General features: G+C 37.0%; 1 protein-coding gene across 3 annotated transcripts in view; it reads left to right on the plus strand.

Moving 5' to 3' along the window:
- The window catches only part of TOX3 (TOX high mobility group box family member 3), a 78497-nt gene that overhangs the window by 46639 nt on the left and 15446 nt on the right, over window positions 1–16412 (plus strand). For 2 of the 3 annotated variants that reach the window (XM_087739527.1, XM_087739529.1), the window contains exons 2-3: window positions 5751–5816; window positions 9765–10019. In XM_087739527.1, the coding sequence (XP_087595653.1) occupies window positions 5751–5816; window positions 9765–10019 (321 nt within the window). The remainder of the gene's footprint in view (window positions 1–5750; window positions 5817–9764; window positions 10020–16412) is intronic. The other variant, XM_087739528.1, reaches the window with a different exon arrangement.

The raw sequence follows: 16412 nt of genomic DNA on the forward strand, positions 1-16412 counted from the left end.
ATTTTATTGCAGAAATACTGGAAATGTGATCAGTTGAGGCTGCCATTTTCCATAAGCAATAAATTGGCATCGGAAATGATAGAATTTGGATGTGTAACTATCTAAAATACGTATTCAAGCAGATATGTAGTGCTGTGATAGAACTAGTGTAGAGGTAGTTCTGCAGGCAGTAGTTCAGCATCAAGCCAGTGAGAATTTTGTCTGGAGATACTATCCCGAGAAACTTTAAATGTGTATCTTGTTCTAAACATTAACTAATAATTATGAAGGGACTGTTAGTGTCATAACTAAGTCTGAATTCTGTTTTGCAGTAAGGGTTGGGATAGGGCTTTCTTTAATTAAAAAAAAAAAAGGCAGGGGGGAGTGGATTCTGTAATGACTCCCATTAGTTTTTTTAATTTATTCTTAGATATATGATATGTAGTCTTTGAGTACAGAATTGCAGTCATTCCTTTTAAGCAAAATGTAAGTCTGTGGATTAGTTATGAGAAGATGATAAAATGTGTTTCATTCCTATTCAGGATATATTTTGGCTGAATTTTTCATTTGGGACATTTATTCACATTCCATGGTTTTGGTGGTGGTCTGTGCTGGAACAATAACCCTTCCAATGGTTTCTTCTTCCTTGTGGTTGCACTATTAAATTAAGCAGCAATATTATAAAAAGAATTATTTAGCAAATCTAATGTATTTGCCTGATGAATCTAATTTTACTGTTCAGCATAAAAATACTAGTATCGTAAAAATTCATTTTTGTTCCATTGAGATGCTCAGATAAAAGTCTGGGCTCCTCTGTGTCTGGTTTTAAGTTACTTATGTATTTCTGTATTTGCACTTTTTAAGAAATGAATAGTGGGTGTGAGTTCTAATGTTTTTCAGATTAGAGTTGCATCACAATTGAGTTGATTTAAAGACAGAAATGTAGAAAGTTGTAATAAATACTAATGATTGAATGTTATAAGAAAAATAATTTCTCCATTAAAATCAGTAGCAAAATTCCCATTAACTTTTATAGGTTTAAAAATGTTATTCTGTGTGTCCGTAACACCTTCAAACTTAGTTATTGGCTTTACTTTTTATGCTTTTTTTAGTATTATGGTTTTGTGCTGTAAAATTCTCCTTTGCTTGTTTTATTTCTTGCTGTGGCTTTTGACTCATCACAGTTGCAAAAGAAGAGCCCAGACAGCAGCCACTATTTAACCTTTTGAGATTTCCTGAAGATTTTTTTCAGTAGGAATTCAGACTCTGGACATTTAATCACTGATTTGTATCCCAAACTGCCAAGGTTTTCTGTGATGTTCATCATATCAGACTTCTCTCTTAAAACAACCATTCATTAGTCTCAGCTTTCATAACCAACCAGTTTTAAGCTCTGGTGAGTGCAAAGGGTAGCTTGAAAACCCAAGCAGCATTGTGCTGTGCTGATTCAAAGTGGCTAATCCCTTGATGTGCAAACAGGTATCATAACATCTGGCCTAGGAGGTTTGGTCTATGAGAACGTGCAGTTTGTAGAAGTGGGGCAGTGATACAGTTTTTATATCCCCAGTCCTGGGCAGGAGTTGATTTGGTCTTCATTGGGGAAGGAATAGAGGGCATGAATTTTCCCTTAGCATCGCAAATATACACCCTTCCTAGACAAGATGAATAAGGCTAGATGTTGGGCTTCAGGTTTGGTAGTCGAAGCTAAGAGAAGAGCTTCCACAAGCTATTTTAGAAATAATCAATTTTCTTGACATTTTTTATACAAGGTATTAGTAAGCAAACATCCAGTCTCATTACGGTCTTCATGTCGGTTCGTATGGATTTCAGTAGGGCCAAGCTTCAAGTGCCCTTGCAACGTAGAAGAGTAGAGGACTGAACTGTCATAGTTTTAATGCAGTGATTTGCATCAAGAATGGAAGCTGTGATTCACAACAAGTTCAGAAGAGGTTTTGTTCGTTTGCAATCCATTTCATGAAATCAGCATATGCGTGTGGTTTCCGTTGGTTTGCTGTGGCTGTAAGTTGTGGTACTCACGCTTAATATATTTATCAAAACTTAAGGTGGAGTTTGTTGAACTCCTGAAATCAAAGGAAACATGTAGTAGTTTGTAATGCAATGGTGTGTTGCCAAAGGAAGCTGAAAAGATTTTATTCTTTCATAGTTATAGAGCGAGCGTGCTCTGAAATCTTTAGATGCAGAAGTTCATGCAAAACCTTGCTAATTGCTATGGCTAAGTAATTTGCAAAGCATCCCAATGCCAGCACAAACCAAAAAGATAGCTGGACTAGGTGCTGCATCCTACTCTCTTTCTGTCCCAGGGAAATCCAACAGGTGGGACCCCGCAGGAGTGTACCTGGGCAGACCAAATTGCTGGATCTTGCCTTTAATTTGAATGCCTGTTGTCAACTCTAGGAATGCTCTGAGATGTTTATGAGGGGTCTGAGCAAGGGATCCTTTAGAAAATAAATGGAGAAAAATGTTGACTGCAACAAGAGGCATTTCACAAAAAACATCTTTCCCAAATTATTTTATAAAATAGACAAGAACCCCTTGTTCTATTTAGAATGATTTATAACTGTTCCCAGCTGATCACAAAGTGTTTCTAAATTAAAAACCATTAATTATAGCCTTATATAGATACAAAGATATGCAAGAAGTGCTTTGTAATTCCAGCTCTGCACTTCAGGTGAGAGCTTTTTAAATTACTTGGACCATTGGAGCCACCTGCTTGACTAAATGCTGAGGGCCCTGTGTTTTAGTACTCATCAGTGCATTGCAGTGTTAACATTGTTACTGATTTTTCTCATTTCTCCAGGGCAAATACTAATTAATGGATACAATTCACAGCTGATTAGCTGTAGTTTCTTCAGTAATTACATTCGCAGACTAACTGTTCAGAAGAGGATTTCTAACCCAGTTCTTATTTCACTCTAAGCTTAATTTGTTTTTTGAATTGTTTAGGTCCTTAAGATAATAACCGTTTTATTTTCTTTTGTTGTTATAGGTACCACTAGATAATAAGGAAGTTTAATCTTAGAAATACTCACTGATAGTTGTTGTGTGCCATCAATGGATTTCTAATTCAGAGACAAAAAATAAATTTAAATATTATTAGTTATGATCCATACTAACAAAAGCCCAAATATGCCAGGTTCTGACATCAGTGCCTGGGGCAAACACAATTGGGTCTTAAACATTGTAGCCCAAGAACAGAATGAATCTAAGGATATGTACTTGTAACTTTTAGCTTTGACATTCCTCGCTACGCCATGTGCTTCCACAGTCTTAATAAAATGGAAAATTATGTTGTCACTTTCCCCTTTCTTTAATAAAACAAAAAGGAAGAAACCCACTTGGCAATCAGAACAGCAGTAGCTGTGGTGTGAGGAATACATGTAGATCAAAACAATGTAGAATTTTACTCTTCAAGGTAAAAATCAGCTACATTTCCATTTTGAAGCACTGGAGCCCCTAGGATGCTAGGCCCATTAAAATAGGATAGGGCTTGTTCCCACTTATTTATGCAATGTTAGAGCTATACTTGCCTCTTGTATCTTTGCACTTAGGTACAATTTGAAAACCCGATTTCTTTTTTTTTTTGCTGCTGTAGAAAGAACAGCTCTATTGGAGCCATATGAGTTTTTCATGTAAATCCTTCTTAGTTTGCCACTAACTGACATGAAAAAATCTCACTGTTGAGCTGAAGTACTATGTCTTTGCACAACAAATCCACACACACATATCCTTATGTGCCAAAACAGTAATTTGAATGTGCAATTTTATTTGAATTTTTTAATCTCCAAAAATGGGTGACATCTGGGCTTTTAAAAAATGGATGACATTACTTGAGTATCTGCATAGCTGGGGATAACAGAGTTTTAATAGCTATGAGGCAGCCTACATATTGCGTTAAGGCCTCTGTTGCTTAACATGTGTTATAGGTTGAAAGATTCAGCATGTTAAGTACACAAATGGAATTTCATACTTCAGAATGAGGAATCTCATCTCATATTCCTTCCTTTCCATGGTTGTCTTCTGATTTTGCTGATGTCCTGTTTTGTCAATCAGACAATTCATCAGGTACACGAGGCTCCAGTTCTTTGTGTCCACCTTCCTTTTTTCATCTCTATCACTACAGTTTCTTTCTCTTCTTTTTTTCCCTCCTTTTAACTTTTGTTCTTATTTTCAGAAATGGATTTTGGAGTTTTCAGGGAAAGAGCCTTTCTTGAAAGGATCACTCTGGCCCCTCCACTGCTGTAGGACCCTGGAGGAACTGGAGAGAGTCAGGGTCTGAAACACTTCCCTGCTAAAAACAGTCAGGCACCAAGTACTGCAGTAGCAAATTGACCTGGAGCAAAGTGATTTTTCCTTTCAGGACAGGTTCAGCTGCTCTGAAAGCACAACAGAGTTTCTTGCTTGGAAAGAACAATCTGTGCAAGTGCATCGTTACCCATCCTCGTGCACTTGTTGCAGAGCTTATGCTGGTGGTGGTGGTGGTGGTGGTGGTTGCTGCTGTGGTTGGGGGGGGGGGGGGGGCAGGTCCACCAAGATCTGGCAAGATACAACAAAGCCTTCCTGAAAAAATTTGCTTTACAGAACTCGAAAATGGGAGTTAAGGGAAGAATGCTTAGTGTGGCTTTAGCAGCAGTGATGTGGCAGGGCATTGTAGGGACAGCACAGGGACTTTTCTCTCATTTGATACTCTTACTTTGCAGTGTGCACTGTGTCTGATAATAGAAATGTGAAAATATGAAAGCCTGTGATTTAGCATTTTAGTGGTAGCTGCATGGTATGCGTGGTGTCTGTTCTTGAAGCAAAGACTCTAGACACCTGCCTGCTCCAGGAACACATGCAGAAGTGACTACCTGCTTTTTGGAAATGCTGTTTAAGGGAATAAGGCACATTAAGTGCCAGTTAACCAAATGCTGATAATCTTTCTTTTCTGTGCTCAGTCTGTAAAAGAAAAAGTACTTTTCTTCTTCAACAAATGTTCATACTTGAGAATTTGGAGAAAATGACTCTATGGCATCCGAGAGGATCCTTTCAGATCACTCATGTGTGAGAGGAGTTGCACCTCAGTGGGAGCAAGTGGGCACTTGGCCCACGCCACTCTGGGTAGATCTCAAGGTCTCAGTGTGATACCATTTCTCTGATTTGCAAAATCTTCTGGTGTTAATGTTCACTGGGGGCATGGGAGCTCAACTGGAATGAAGGATAGACAAAGGGGAATTGTTTGGCTTTTTAATTTTGTGGAAAGAAAGGGATTTTAAGAACAACGCTGCAGATTCTCATTCTTCCCCTTATTGACCTTCATCTCTTTAAAACCAAGTCTACTTGGAATAGTAATATGCCAGCTACTTCTAGCTGCAGCAATCATCTGGATCAGGATTATCTGCAGAAATATATAATGTGTGTCAGGAAAGATGTAGTAGAGTCAAAATGTCTTTTCTGGAGAATAGTCTCTTTCTAATGGACACTTAATTTCCAAAGTCACCTCTAGGTCTGTGGGGTGGCTTTGCTACGTGGACAAAGAAAGTTGAAGAGATACATTTGGATATCTTCCATGTAAAGACCTGGGGATGCAGAGTATGTAATAATAATAACGTGGTATCCAATCTAGTTCTGACTTCAAAGAACATCTGCAAAATTACATCTTATCTGTTTGTTGGTTTGGTGGGGTTTTTTCCAACGTTTTCGATGCCAGTGAGGAGGTAAAGAAAAGTTTATTGTGGCATGCATTGAAATCCAAATATTTATTTTTCTTTCAGTTTGGAAACAATAACAACTACATGAACATGGCAGAAGCAAATAATGCATTTCTTGCTGCAAATGAGGTAGATGTTTTTCTTTTTTATCTATGCTCATATTCTGCTGTTTGCTGTGAAAATGTAACAGACTTTGAATGGATGAAGAGTGAAGTGCCGAATTTCTGTGTGTTTTATGGAGCACAAAATAAAGACTTTAACGAGAAAGAAAATAACCTGACAGCTCTCCATTACTAGTCAATTTAGCTGTCCATAAGGCTGTTACTTACATAGCATGTCAATAGAAACAAATCTGCTTTATGTGTGAAAAAAATTATAAACAGAAGGAAACAAATAAAAAGCACAGTAGGTGTACACTTAGAAAGCAAGCTTAGTAATAGTCATTACTAGCTAACGTGCTAATTCCTGTTATAGATACAAACATTTTAATTTGGGTTCTTAATACTCATATAAGTTAGAAAACCAAAACCACCTTTCTTGCCTGAAGTGTATGTGCTGTGTGAAGGAAACTTCTGACCAGGATCAAGAACAAACCCAGAGGCCAGGCTGGTGGAGGCTGGCTGGGTTGTGGAGATGTAGTTGATCACTGCCTTTGAGAATGGAAACAGGAGAAAGGTCTGGCAACTACCATCTCCATGTATTTGTTACAGTGGTGCTGCCTTACAGCCAGTTAATAGACTATCAACATGCTAATACTGACCCCAGCTCCAGACAGAAACACCTTTTGCTCATCACTAAAAACCAACAGCTCTTATTCCAAAGGGAAGGATGGAAAGTACGAGATGCACTGTCTAGTAATGTGCATAGCATTATGGAGAACAAGAACTAAGTATTTATATAGGATGCATGCCATAAATTATCTTCGCAACATGAGGAAAGGTTAGAAAATTGGGCAGCTTTGATTTTCGATGTTGTAAGTGGTGATTCAGTCACAGGTATTCTTGTGCACTTTTAAAAAAATGACCTCAGAGAAAATAAGCAGAAAGGTGTAACAATAAATATGAAGGTTACAATTAAGAGTCGTATTTTATGAATCATTTATACAATGGTCACCATCTCTTTTTACCCAGCAAGACTGCTTAGATAAGGGAATATTGTTTGGCACTAGCTCCAGTGTTATTTGTGATAATGAACACAAACCCCATCTGTAATGACAACATGATGTTTCTTTCTGTAGAATTTCTTTCCTACATTTGAATCAAACATTGATGAAAGCTCTGCTGCCAGCAGCTGTTCAGAGACAATTTAATTCCAGCTGTGATAATTCACCGTGTCAGACATTGGCTGTTATATGTTGATACAACAGTTCTCCAGATTTGCATTTTTATCAAAAGGAACAAATGTTTTGAACATTTCAGTACAGATGGCATTTAACCATGCACACAGGGTTGTGGTTTTTTGTTTTTTTTTTTTTTAAATGTGTAAGATATAAATATTTGAAAAGTTAATAACTTTAAAAAATGTAATTGGTAAGATAAATCCCGCAAATGTTATACCATCTTTTGGTCATAACAGCACCTTTCTGCAATCCCAAATTGCAAACTATTCAGGCTCTTTTTACAGGCTGAATAGCCCAGTGATTTGGATTTAAGACTGCTTCACTAAGGGGCTTGCTTTCTTCTTAGATTACATCTATTTTATCCTCAATTTTAGGTCCGTTATATGTTTTTAAAAAAAGATATATACATATTTGGACAAGTTACATTGTGAGAATTAAATTCACATTTAAAAAATGTTAAGGTATTCATCAATTTACTCTCCCATTTGTAGTAAGCTATAAGCATTAAGATGAATGCTACTTTTCTAAGTAAAATATTGTATTATTATCTAGCTGTGTTACGTATTTATACAGCTGTCCCAGAGTTATTCTGTTAGATGGGGGAAAAAGATCCAGTTCTTATAATTACTACTATCTCATAAATATGTCAAGTAAAGAGTGGTTCAAATGTACTAATAATCCTGATTTCACTGAACCCTTTTGCTTGAACAGGGAATAAAAATATGATTAAGTGTTAGTGTTCGCATTAAAGCGTGAACCTAACTTTGCAATTACTGCATTACAATGTATTTAATTATAGTTTTTTTGCATTAACATGAATGTAGCTTTCTCACTATGATTTTGGGCCTGAGCACTGCTTAGCTAGAAGCCCATTTTATTCCTGTAAATAAAGCCTTAAGAGTGTAATCCTAGAGCACCTTCAGGCTTAGAAGCCACACATTTGCTTTATGTTTTCTGTCTCTATGTCATGATTACTACGACCCATTTTAAAGCACCTTAAATATTTATTGAAATAATATTTCAAGTGTTAATTACAGTGGTAATGAAAACAGCCAAATGCCACATATCAAGAATGAGTGTTTATCCGTATTGTTAATGTGATATGTTAGATTTCATTAAGCAGTAATGGGGTAGCAAATGAGTCACAAATTACAGTTGCATCTGTTACTAGACCGCATTAGTGCCAAAATAACTGCAAATGCAGCCATAGGGTTATGTTCATTAGCCAACCACTTCTCCTGGCCAATCCATCCTTTGTGTTTGGGAACTACAGGGTCCACCGGAAGAAAAATTCACACCTTTTGTAATATAGCAGCGGGGAAGTCAAACGTCTCCCTAATCCAGGCCCAGCTTTCACGTCCAGAATTAAGTTACAGTCTTGCAGTTCGAGCGAGATGGGTAGAGTCTCAGCAGACTCTGACGGTACTGCAGACTGCAGCAGTCTGGGACCTCATCATTTCTGGTGTGAGACCAGTAATGACAGCTGACAGGTTCTATATGCAAGCAAAGGTTTTTCTTGTGTTTCAGTTTCCATCTTCTCTCAAGCGGTTATTAATTTATATCATCATTAACAGTTTGAAGGATGACAATTTGCAGCAGTTAATGAGATCTTTCACTGAACATATCATTTTTAAATTAACTGGCATTAAGTCACTCTTTCAAACAATGTAAATAATACATAAAACAATTTCTCCCCCTCCCCAACTTGAATCCTGAACTAATGCAAACAAACAAATCCCAGAGCAGCCTTGCACATCCAGAACAAGACAAGAGTGCCTATTTTAGGATTGCCAACTGCCCAATTTGATCAAGACAGTCCTGATTTGGGTACATTTAAAATGGCCTGATTTCAAGCACTGAATTTCTATTATTAAGTAGCAGTGGACCTGAAATAATATATGAAAGTTCACTTAACTTGCAAGAAATTTGAATAAGCATAGCTCATTTGTTTCCCAAATAAAAGTCAGCAGTGTTGAAGCCAGATAGACTCTACTTGAATAAAGATTATCTTTGACAGACACATGCACATGTACAAACATGCACAAACCCTGAAGATAACTGGCAGTAAATGTTTTGCTCAAGGCATCTTAACAGGTGTTTAGTTCGTAACAAACCTACTGTTCAAACAAAGCTGGCTTGCTTCAGAAAGCACTGGAAGCCGCTGTAATCACCCTCACTCTTTTATACGTGTCTCTCCTCCAAATTACAACCCTTGTTTAAAAGGGTGCATTGTACTTTTGGGATGGAAAAGAAAAGAAATAAAGACCAGAATTGTAATATTTCTTGTTTATTAGTGGATAAAAAGGAAACAAAAGATGTGAAATGGTCAGTGCTGAATTAATGTTGTGCGTGTGCTACAAAATGGTCGGTATTTTATGAAGCATGAGAGTAATGTAAGCTGTTTGTGCTATTTTACTAACATATCAATAAAGTGGCAATTTGTTATACAGCCAAATCCAACGTAGCTGATATTCAGACTAACAACAAAGACAGATGTTGCTAATTAAGTACACATTAAAAAACTGTTAATACTGATACTCCATTAAAGCCATATGATAATGAAAGTTAAATCTTTAATCAGAATGATCCACGAACCCCTTCAGTATACGAAACTTAAAAATTTTTTTGCATATAGAGTTAGCATTTGAGAATAAAACAAGATTTGGACTGCAGGTCTGAGGGTGGTTGCTGACAGCAGCGTGCCCTAACGTGCTTTGCCTTGTCCCGTCCTTTTCTAGCAGACGTTCCATACGCCAAGCCTTGGGGACGAGGAGTTCGAGATCCCACCCATTACCCCCCCGCCCGAGTCGGACCCTGCGCTGGGGATGGCAGATATACTGCTGCCCTTTCAGGGCCTTGGAGACCAGCTGCCTGCACAAGGAAATGAATTTACACCTCAGTTTCCCCCCCAGAGCTTGGATCTTCCCTCTATTACAATATCCCGAAATCTCGTGGAGCAAGACGGCATCATCCACAGCAATGGATTGCATATGGTAGGTCTGGTTCTTTGTGTGTTTCTGTTGCCTAATATTGTCTGTCAAAGCATAGTAATGTAGATTTGTGTCATCTATCAGTTTTAATTGACCTCTCAGAAGATCTGTATGATTTCTTGGTATTGTAGCCTGACCAAGCGTTTGCCAATGTTCTGTATCATGTGCAGGCGTATTCTGTATGAATGATGACATGTGTTGTCAGTGTTACACTGCAAACAATGGCATGCTATTATTCAGTTCCCTAAGGCAGTTGGCAAATGGTTAAGGGTTTAATATTAGTGGATTCAGGAAGATAACCATGGTTGTTAATGTACAGTGCAATGCTATACTGTGTGTGAACAGATCTCTTGTGAAGAAGCAGTCAGGCTTTATAAACACAGAATTTTAATTCTGGGAATGGGCTTGGAAGCCCATGACCATTGGCATCATGCGCATCCCAAGTGCTGCTACAGTTCAGAAAGGTGTAACACAGCTGACACTGGCATCAAGAGCTGAAAGACCATTGTGTTGGCTGGGCTGAAGTACAGCATTTAGAAGGAATTGCTTGTCTGTATTTCAAGTATAAGACCCACAAATAACAGCCATCAGGATATTTTGCAAGTGCAGTATCGAGAGTAGCTCAGAAAGGGAGCCAGACACAGTATGTCAGCAGTAAAAACCCATATATTTCCCTATATTCTGTACATTCCGTGGGCTAAATCTTTATAAGTGGAAACTGATTTATATATTTTTTTTTAAACTCATAATAGAAGTGATAGGGGTGTATTACCTTGACCATAGTCCAAAATACAGGGCCATAAAAAGACTTTGTTCTGTCCAGTGCTCTTGTTGATCATAGAGGCTGGGGCAGGTTGGGCCTGTTTCTCCTGTTCCTGGGCTGTTTCCGAGCCTTCTGGAATGGGGAGGGATGGTCTGGGCATGGGGAGGGGCTGAGTGGTGGGAACTGTTAGGCTAATTCCAATGATCGTTCCTGTTAATTAGAACAATGAAAACCAAGGCTGTGTGGAGTCTTCTCCAGAATCTATACACACTTTCTGGCTGTGATCTCGGTGGGAGGGTATATGGGGCAATTTCCACTTTCTTGTTGTATTTCCCTTTCAGCTTTAGGGGATCTCTCTGCTTGGCTTTCTCTAAGCTTTGTGCAGCAACATTCATACTCGTAGCGATGAGACACAGCTGTGAGTCAGTTTATCATACTTAGCATTTTAAACTCAGTGGTTAGAATTAGAATTAGTTTCTGTATTGCATATTGAAGACAGAATGAATGTTTAGCTTGAACAGATATTTTACATCAACCATATTTTTTCTGATTAGCTGTTCTATATAGAATCTTTTGCTAAACTTGGTGTAGTGAAAATACAGATTTACTGCTGGACTGTAATAAAGGTCATTGTATTGTCATGTTATGATTGCATGTAAATCTCTTTTTCTTTTTTATTATTCTGGCAAGCGAAAATTAATTAGATTTACAAATCAACATGCAGCAAATATTTCTCTGGAATTCTGCAAGCTGCTGGCTTTGTTACAAATTTTAATATTTCCTTGGAGGTCATGAAGAGTAGCTAGCACTAATACAGAATTAAGCACAAACTGCTCACTGCTTAAGAGGTACAGAATTCAGTAATTCCATAGATACAAAGCCAGGACTGCCTAAAACAGGCCTTGAAGGATATCATACTACTTTTCAGATCCCATTTTGCATGGGATTTTGTATGCACTGGACATGTTGGGTGACTACTAAAGAAAGACCAGATTGATAAAACGTGAGAGTCAGGAATGTTATGCCTGAAAACTAAAGTAATGGAGCATGTGTACACTGAATACAATGACACTTGCTCAGAAATATGTAATAAATATCATGGGCTGGATCAGTGTTGTGTTACGTGTATGAGTATCCCCTCAATGTTATCAAGTGGTTTGTAACCTGATCCCGTTTTGCCTTTTAATTTTGCATCTTTTCACTGAATGTGATTCTTCGATGAGTAAATGCTGTTACCTTAAGAGTTCCAACCAGAAGAGGCCTCCTGGTTAGATATCTCTTCTCTCACCTCTTCTCGCTCTGGATGAGAGGCTTTACATCTTTTCCTTTTTTCTAGACTGTGCAATGTAGAAATTAATGGCATAGTTTACATTGACTTCAGTGGTAAGAATTTGTTCCCGTATTAGGTCAAAGAGAAGACCTAGAGAAGCTCGTGCCTTCTTATCCCAGTAGTCCAGTGGTATTTTCTAGGGTGATTGCCAGTTCAGAGCTGTGGGTTGGGAACTTGTATGTGGCTTTGCTGCAAAGAAACGATGAGGAATTGCGTGATTTGATATGGAGGAGCCACACAGGGAGGTTTGTGTGTCAGACACTTCCCCACAACTGCTTGATTTGTTTTATACTGTGAGATGGAGTGGCCCCTGCCATTGCATTTTAGTCAGTAGTCTTTTTCTCTTCTGCTCATAAATGTTGGGTAGCTTCAGGAAGTTTAAAAACATTAACAGAAAGTCCTTGCATAGGTTTCCCCTGGACTCGCATAGCTCTCTTTAGTACTCAAATTTTCCAGCAGTTAATCTGTATTTCAAAAATAGAAAATGAAAACATTATATCATATTTTATGTGAAAAATGTGCACTTTATTAAACTGGTAAATATTTATTAATAATATTAGAATTCATCTTTAAATTAGACATTTCATGAATTACCTTGCCTTGGAGCTATAAAAACTTTATTGCAGCAATAAAAAAAATGTAAAGGAGGCATTTTGACTATGAAATTTCATTTCATGGTCAATTGAATTTACTATATCTGAAAGAACTAAAGATGGGGTTGTAAAATAATTATAATGTTCGTATACACTTACAGAACAATGTTCTTATCCAGCGATACTAGGATAGTCTTATTTAAAGGCTGTATTAATGGTGTATTGCTAATCACTAAAGCTTCTTTAGCTGAATACAAACTTAAATTATTTTAATATGAACTGCATTGAGTTTATTGGTTGTCTTGTGAAGCATTAGAGAGCTTTACTGTAAGCAATATTTAATTTAGATAAAGGTAGTCCTACCCTGTTGAAAAGTCCGGTAGGAGAATTTCACCTTGAAGAAATGTCATGAGATTTTAAATCACAAATGTTGAAAAAATAAAATGGGCTTGGACAGAATTATGATTAATACTGTGTGTCTTTGGCTTTTTTCTATGTACTACCTGACATGTTCACCTATAAACTTGAATGCAGAATCGCCAGAGGCATGGTTAAAAATAGGTTATGTCAAGGTTTTCCTATGTCTCCCTTAGGGTATGGAGTTGGCTGGCTACCTCATAATACTTCTGCAGGTATCTCACATATTTCCCACAGGAAAACCAAAAAAAAAAAAAAGAAATCTTTGCCTTTTTAACATATTCTTTGTGTATTATTATATTGAAAAAAACATTCACGGTGCAAGAAAGATATTTATTCTCAGCATAAATGTGGCCTAGCGATTATTAAAAGATCGTATTGATGAGTTAAAAATTGTTCATACTATTCAGATATACATACTATGGAAAGAGTGACAATTTGTCACAATGCTGATTAACTTCATTATTATTGGCAACAAACACAACACATTTATCTTCCTTAACAGCATTCTTCTGCATTTAAAAACAGACAACAGCAACAAAAAGAGGAGATAAAATGGAGGCAGTTTGATTAATTTTAATATTTTAATAATATGCAAATAAAATCCTGATGTTCAAAAATGAGTCACTGAAAAATGGACTGTTGATGTACATTTGACTTCAAAGAACACATGGATTTACATGATGCAAATATTATCCCTATAAATACTTGAATATAAATAAGTGGAAATCAACAGTGCTATCCTCATTAAAAATGAACCCCCGATATTTTACATTAATACTCTTTTCAGTTGAACTGCCCATAGAAAAATTATTTTAATCTGCAAACTGTGGCAATTCTATAAAACCACAACTTGTGCTCCTGAGGGTTCCTTTTTTTAACACCTCTCTATAATCTGCCCAGCCTGCTGAGTAGCATTGACATCAGTAGTACATCAATTTCAGAAAGTGGATTATTTTTACTAGACAGCTATTGTGACATATTGGGTCAGTCATAAATGAAAGATATTCATGCAAGCATGCAATACTTGTAATGAAGTCTCACTCTGACCTTCTGTATGATTGATTCTGTAATTTAGTTTTCTCAGGCAGTGCCTGAAATGAAATGAAATCATGTTGAACAAGTTTTGAATACCCACAGTGCACCAGGAGAAGAAAAATCTGCAGCCCCAGAGGCTTGAGAGAGAGCAGCTGAACGATTTATCTCCATGCTATTATAGCCTTTGCCAGCATTCAACATTTCTTTTTTTTTTTTTTTCTTTTTCTTATTTGGCTTAAGTACTTAATTCTGCAGGTAGCTGTAAATGGGAAAATAAAATGCTGTTCAGATTTAAAATGACAGGACAGGAGTATGTGCAGGGGACTGATAAAATATCTTGAATAGAACTGACCTTTCATGTAGCTGAAAGTTACTGGGGGATTCATCCTCATAATTACCATATAGATTATTTTTATTTCTTTCCTGCAATGAAACATTTCAGAGAGCAGTAGTGCTGATTGAATGAAAATTGAACTTGTTAACATTCTTTTCAGCTTAGCCTGTTGTACATAACAGAAGGTTAGCTTTGATGAATTTCAAAATTCTCTTTCTGATATCTAAGAAACAGACAGTAAAATAATTGTCTCTCTTCAGTCTGATTTTTTCTTTTATTCAAAAAAAGTACAGATGTTACAAAACCAGACTGATAATTTTACATATATTGCTCCCTGTATTACTTATGCTGCTAGAGAAAATGTGTTTCCTATTTGATGAAGATTTGAGCCTGTTTATATTTTATAATTGTTGCAGTGCTGTCAGTGCATTCAGGATTCTGCACAGATAAGGCTAATTCATAGTGGAATACGCTCATCTTTAATTACATTACTACTTAGGAGTGGCACTGTGCACAAATCAAAGACATGATGGTGACTATCACTTTTATTTCAAGAAGAGACTTTTTAAAATAAACAGCTCAATGATGTGGCTTTAAAGAGCTGAGTTGCAAATTTGAGCTTATTAAAGGCTGCATACAACAGAAATATTAATGTTTCAGAACAGTGGTGCCTTTTACTTAAAGGTCTAAATCTTTTTTAGTAATTTAAATTCCCAAATTACTAATTAACATTAAATGAATAGATTAACAGAAGATTGCAAGAATAAAAGCTGAAAAAGTTGCTTTAAAATTGGCAAAAGACAGTTGTTTCACTGCTCACCTGCCTGCCTGCCTCTAATTTATATGTTTAATTTTCCTTTACGAAGAAACTTATTTGTAAATCTCTCTTTTATCACCCGGTCTGTAAGCTCCTATCTAGAGAGAATGGAGTAGGTTTTCAATTAATACAATGTTATAACAACATTGTTTAATGTGTTGCAGATGAAACAGTTATTTCATGGGTCATTAATGTGTTTAACGCCTGGAACAGTCTATTAAAACAAACCCTTGTTATTGTTATGAACATGTTTTTATTGTCATTTTTAATACAAAACATACAACTAATTCCAGAAGGTTATAATTATTCATTTATAGGGGTAGCAACTATTCTTACTAGAAAGAGAGATTGTCTTCAGAGATTTCCTATTTCTGTTTTGTCTTTGATTACTACGGTGGATTACTAAACTCAAGTTTTAAATCAACAGTGTTAGTCTGGTTTGTATTGGACTTTCCCAGCAGAAACGGTAGCTGTTATCGCCACTGTTTTTAATAATTTGTGGTACCAAGAAAAATTAATCTCAAACTTAAGCAATACCAAATTAAATGATGCCCTGGTGGCTCAGATCAGTGACGTTTGGCCATATACAGAACCTTTCAAATGGTGGCGGACGCTTTGTAAAATTAGACCTTTAGGACTCAGTTGGGATTTTGCAGCTCCGGTGCCCGCTGTCAGCTCAGTGCTGTAACAGCCTGGTTTCTGCCCACAGAGCTGAGCTGTGTCCTTTGCTGATAAACTTTCCAGTCTTTACAGAGTCATTTTTTTTGATTGGTGTATAGTAAAAATTTTATTTTACGTCTAATGGTGTAGTTGTGCGTTTTTTAGTTACCTTTCAGAGAGCATGCGTGCACAGCTCATGAGGCCTCGGGAGAAGGTGGACAATGGGCTAAAAACCCTGGAGGCAACAGACAGCAGTGACTTCTGCACAGACGCTACATGCTACGACTTTAACATTATATGAAGATGGTGCTAGCCTGATGATGTACTAAATAACAGGATTTTAATAGTGTGTAGATTTTCATGTCCTCAGTGGCATTGTAATACTTGGTGTGGATAATAGTCACTTTTCTAAGAGACATACTCTTCCCTCCTTTCTCATCGATG

This window comes from Nipponia nippon, unplaced genomic scaffold (genome assembly GCF_047370975.1).
Source record: "Nipponia nippon isolate SJK-2023a ecotype South Korea unplaced genomic scaffold, ASM4737097v1 scaffold_7, whole genome shotgun sequence".
Classification (NCBI taxonomy): domain Eukaryota; kingdom Metazoa; phylum Chordata; class Aves; order Pelecaniformes; family Threskiornithidae; genus Nipponia; species Nipponia nippon.